Source organism: Salvelinus sp. IW2-2015, unplaced genomic scaffold (assembly GCF_002910315.2).
Source record: "Salvelinus sp. IW2-2015 unplaced genomic scaffold, ASM291031v2 Un_scaffold2335, whole genome shotgun sequence".
In the NCBI taxonomy this organism is placed as follows: domain Eukaryota; kingdom Metazoa; phylum Chordata; class Actinopteri; order Salmoniformes; family Salmonidae; genus Salvelinus; species Salvelinus sp. IW2-2015.
The window spans coordinates 80,278-83,409 of NW_019943660.1; the positions used below are offsets into that span (position 1 = coordinate 80,278).

The following is a 3,132-nucleotide window of genomic DNA, read 5'->3' on the forward strand; positions in this document are numbered from 1 at the left end:
TCCTCTGTGACTCAGAGCTGCTGTCTTTCCTCTGTGACTCCGAGCTGCTGTCTGTCCTCTGTGACTCTGAGCTGCTGTCTTTCCTCTGGACTGTGGTAGTAGAAGGCTCAAAGGTTTTGAATCTTGAGGTGATGGACAGTTTGCGTGTTCGCTCTAGTATGGCTGGGACTTGTGGTTTCATCGGGGCAGGCTCTGAAGCAGTCACAGAGAACGAGGGGAGTTTGGGGGCTGAGGTGGTGGTGGAGGAGGTGGTGGTGGGGGAAGAGGTGGTGGTGGAGTAGGTGGTGGTGGAGGAGGAGGAGGTGGTGGGGGAAGATGTGGTGGTGGAGGAGGTGGTGGTGGAAGAAGTCGTGTTTGAGAGGTCTGGTGTCTTCTGAAGTGGTTCTTTCATCGCGGCCTCTTTGGATGCATTTCTCTTAGCAGCCAGCTCCTTGAAGTACTGCAGTCTATTGGCAGGGTCATTCATGTTCAACGGCTGGGGGGGATCTACAGATGCTGGCGCGACTTTGGGGGGCACAGCCTCTTTCAACCCAACCTCTTTCCCTTCGTCTTCCTTCTTCTTCTCTCTCTCGTTCTCCTCTGCCTTCTTCTTCTTCTCTCTCTCGTTCTCCTCTGCCTTCTTCCGCCACTCGAAGGGTTCCCGGGTAAATCTCTTCTCCAGGATCTGTTGGACGATGGAGGTGGTGCGAAGCATGTCGGATTCCTCATCCTCCTCATTGGCCACCTGCATCAAATCAAATTAAGATTTATTTGTATGGCACATACATTTTATGCAAGGTAGCGATACAATGCGCAAAAAAATAAACAAAAAATACAATTTGAAATAAACAAAATAAAAACAATCAGAGATGATTTGAAAGGTAATAAAGACCTTCATGCCCAGGCCTCCCAGGTGGGTCTCCGTCTTGGAGGAGGAGAAGATGAGGGAGGAGCGCAGCCGGGAACTCCTCTGGAGCATCGGGTTGATCCGTGTCCGGAACGACTCGTGTTTGGAGAGCACAACCTCTCCCGAAGTCTCCCTCGACGATGGCATCTCCACATCCACCCCAACCTCCYTCCCCCCAACCTCCCTCTCCCTCTCTCGGTCTTTCTCTCTCGCTCTCTCCCGCTCTWTGGTCCTGCTGTCGGCCCCGTCCTTTCTCGTGCCCTCGGGCATGAAGGGCTTGCCGTACCGTGACGGTCGGATATCCGGTCTAGGCTTGGAGGGGACATCCGGAGGCTCTCTCGCTTCAAAGCGGGATACAGACCCCTCACTGGCGAATGGTTTCCCCTCAGACTCTGGGTCTTGGAAAGCATCAGGGCCCAGAGGTTGTGCCAGCCCCTCCTCTCCTGTGTCTTCGTGGGTGCTGAGGTAGGAGTTGATCCTCCAGCTACGGAGGCCCTGTCTGACTTTGGGGTCCTGGTCTGCCTCTGCTGGGACRGGGAACAGCTGCTTCTCTGRGGGGTTGGGATGGGTGGGGGAGGACTGGCAGACGTAGGGCTGGCCCACCGTCGGCCTCTTGTGGTCGCTGCCACCTCCGTACCTGGAGAGGTGAGATGGGGTTACTTTAGTTTAGCCACATTTCTACTGATATGGTTGAGACAATACTAACGTTTGTGTGYGTGTCACTAAACGCTTCATCAAATAACTGCAGCGGGAACATTCAACAGTGAAAAGACATTAGTTATCATTCTTCAGTCCAGTGGACCCTCCATACCACGTACCTCCCCCCTGCCGGTGGTGGTCCCGGGTTGTGTTTCAGGTCCTGAGAGGAGAGGTAGTCTCTGCCGTAGTCCTCTGGACCAGGAGGTTCCTCATGGGGGTAGCCTGAGTCAGAGTACTGGTCCAGCGCTGGTCTGTTCCTCAGTCTGTCGTAGCGTCCATGGCCTGACCCATGTCCTGACCCATGTCCTCCTAGCCCTGAGCCTAGCCCCAGCCCCGGCATTAACCCAGGTCCCTCACCACCCTGGTAGTAGTGGCTGGACTGGCTCTGCTCCCTGGGATACAGAAATAGTCATACATCTTCATCATTGTCATCATGAGTAGCAGCAGAACCATCATCATCATCATCATCATCATCATCATAACCCAACATGCTTTACATATCACAGATTATTTTATTAAAGATTATAAAATGATTTACATATCACAGATTATTTTATTAAAGATTATAAAAGGATTTACATATGACAGATTATTTTATTAAAGATTATAACATGATTTACATATTACAGATTATAACTATGGCCAGAGTTTCCCTGATTTGATAACAATATTTATTCAAGCTGACAAAGACAACATAAACGAACTAACTGACAAACTAGTGAACTAACTATCAAACTAACAAACTAACTAATGAACTCAAATCAAATCAAATGTATTTATATAGCCCTTCGTACATCAGCTGATATCTCAAAGTGCTGTACAGAAACCCAGCCTAAAACCCCAAACAGCANCAAAGTGCTGTACAGAAACCCAGCCTAAAACCCCAAACAGCAAGCAATGCAGATGTAGAAATACGGTGGCTAGGAAAAACTCCCTAGAAAGGCCAAAACCTAGGAAGAAACCTAGAGAGGAACCAGGCTATGAGSGGTGGCCAGTCCTCTAAGGRACTAACTAGTACCTGTGGTAGTGCTGCTCTGTCTCCTCCTGGTTGTTGATGACTCTGTGCTTCATGTACTGTCTGGAAGAGGAGTAGCTCTCCTGGGTTCCCTCTGCGTTGCTTTGACCCTTATAGTCACTGGCMCTTATCTCCATCTGCCTGGGAMCACMGSAAACACAAACACTTTCATATGGGAACAGTAGAAACATACACTTTAATATACTAAGTTACAGTCGCTAGTGAAAGTCTATACACCCCTTGCACAGTTTTCACATTTTACCTCTTTAAAATAACATTTTACATGGGATTAAATTAAATCTTCCCAAGTATGAACTCTGGGGTGTGAAGACATAAGCAATCAAGAAAAAAAACTTTTTAATATTCAATTAGAAACATTTTCTATAATTTTCATTCACTTTGAAAATGTAGAGTAGGTWGTGTAGATCTGTAGAAAAATATAACATTGAATACATTTTTAGATTWMATTTTTAAGGCATCAAAATGTGAAGACGGTGCAAGTAGACTTTCATGATTGACTTTGGCATCCTAT

General features: G+C 47.8%; 1 protein-coding gene across 1 annotated transcript in view; it reads right to left on the minus strand.

Moving 5' to 3' along the window:
- LOC112073679 (protein FAM83H-like) overlaps window positions 1-3,132 on the minus strand; it is a 40,879-nt gene that overhangs the window by 1,653 nt on the left and 36,094 nt on the right. The window contains exons 7-11 of the mRNA XM_070440250.1: window positions 2,604-2,741; window positions 1,705-1,977; window positions 872-1,523; window positions 318-724; window positions 92-233 (exon numbers count right to left, since the gene is read on the minus strand). Of these exons, the coding sequence (XP_070296351.1) occupies window positions 92-233; window positions 318-724; window positions 872-1,523; window positions 1,705-1,977; window positions 2,604-2,741 (1,612 nt within the window). The remainder of the gene's footprint in view (window positions 1-91; window positions 234-317; window positions 725-871; window positions 1,524-1,704; window positions 1,978-2,603; window positions 2,742-3,132) is intronic.